The sequence below is a fragment of the Piliocolobus tephrosceles genome, unplaced genomic scaffold (genome assembly GCF_002776525.5).
Source record: "Piliocolobus tephrosceles isolate RC106 unplaced genomic scaffold, ASM277652v3 unscaffolded_24622, whole genome shotgun sequence".
Lineage (NCBI taxonomy): Eukaryota > Metazoa > Chordata > Mammalia > Primates > Cercopithecidae > Piliocolobus > Piliocolobus tephrosceles.
In genome coordinates this window covers 9,934-10,894 of record NW_022307224.1, presented here as the reverse complement: position 1 = coordinate 10,894, position 961 = coordinate 9,934, and the positions used below count along the sequence as shown (strand labels likewise).

At 60.7% G+C, this 961-nt stretch overlaps 1 gene segment (V, D, J or C); it reads left to right on the top strand.

Annotated features, from left to right (window-relative positions):
- Positions 1-439: 439 nt before the first annotated feature.
- Positions 440-961, top strand: LOC113221438 (the record flags this gene model as incomplete). The annotated part of the segment is given in 1 exon segment: positions 440-961. A coding segment is annotated over 1 exon segment (387 nt), but the record flags the coding sequence as incomplete, so codon positions are not given.

Sequence of the window (961 nt, the reverse complement as noted above, 5' to 3'; positions counted from 1 at the left end):
GGGACAGGGCGACGGCAGAGCCCCAGAGTGTGTCTGGGTGGAGTCCGTGCTTCACCAGGAGAGCTGAGTGGGCCCGGCTGGGGCACAACCTGGTGTCCCAGGGGAAGGGAAGCTCCAGGCCATGCCAGGCTTGGGCCTCCCCACACCCTGCCAGGACAGTTTTGTGGGCTGTGGGGGAGACCCCTAGATTCCAAACTCAGACTCCAGAAACCAGGAAGGAGGGAGCGCGGCCTGTCCTGGGTTCACATGGGGAACCTGAGGCTGCAGAGGAAAGGGCCGGGCCAGGATGCCTGGGAAAGGTGACTTGAGAAGGGCTTATAGGAAGGCAACGGGGCTGTCTGCTCTCCAGAGGGCTCCAGTGGAAAGGAGGGAATGAAGAGGAGGAAGAGGCCCTGGGTGAACCAGACAAGCACACCGTGAACCCTCCCAGAGACTTTAGACAGAGAGAGGCGCTCCACACACCCCACATTCCCTGTCATCTCTCACCCCCTCCTCTGTCCACACAGGTCAGCCCAAGGCCACCCCCTCAGTCACTCTGTTCCCGCCGTCCTCTGAGGAGCTCCAAGCCAACAAGGCCACACTGGTGTGTCTCATGAGTGACTTCTATCCGGGAATCTTGACGGTGACCTGGAAGGCAGATGGTACCCCCATCACCCAGGGCATGGAGATGACCACGCCCTCCAAACAGAGCAACAACAGGTACGCGGCCAGCAGCTACCTGAGCCTGAGGCCCGAGCAGTGGAGGTCCCGCAGAAGCTACAGCTGCCAGGTCACGCATGAAGGAAGCACCGTGGAGAAGACAGTGGCCCCTGCAGAATGTTCGTAGGTTCCCAACCCTCACCCCAGCCACAGGGGCCTGGAGCTGCAGGATCCCAGGGGAGGGGTCTGCATCCCAAGCCAGCCAGCCCTTCTCCCTGTACCCAGTAAACCCTCAATAAATATCCTGTTTGTCAACCAGAAA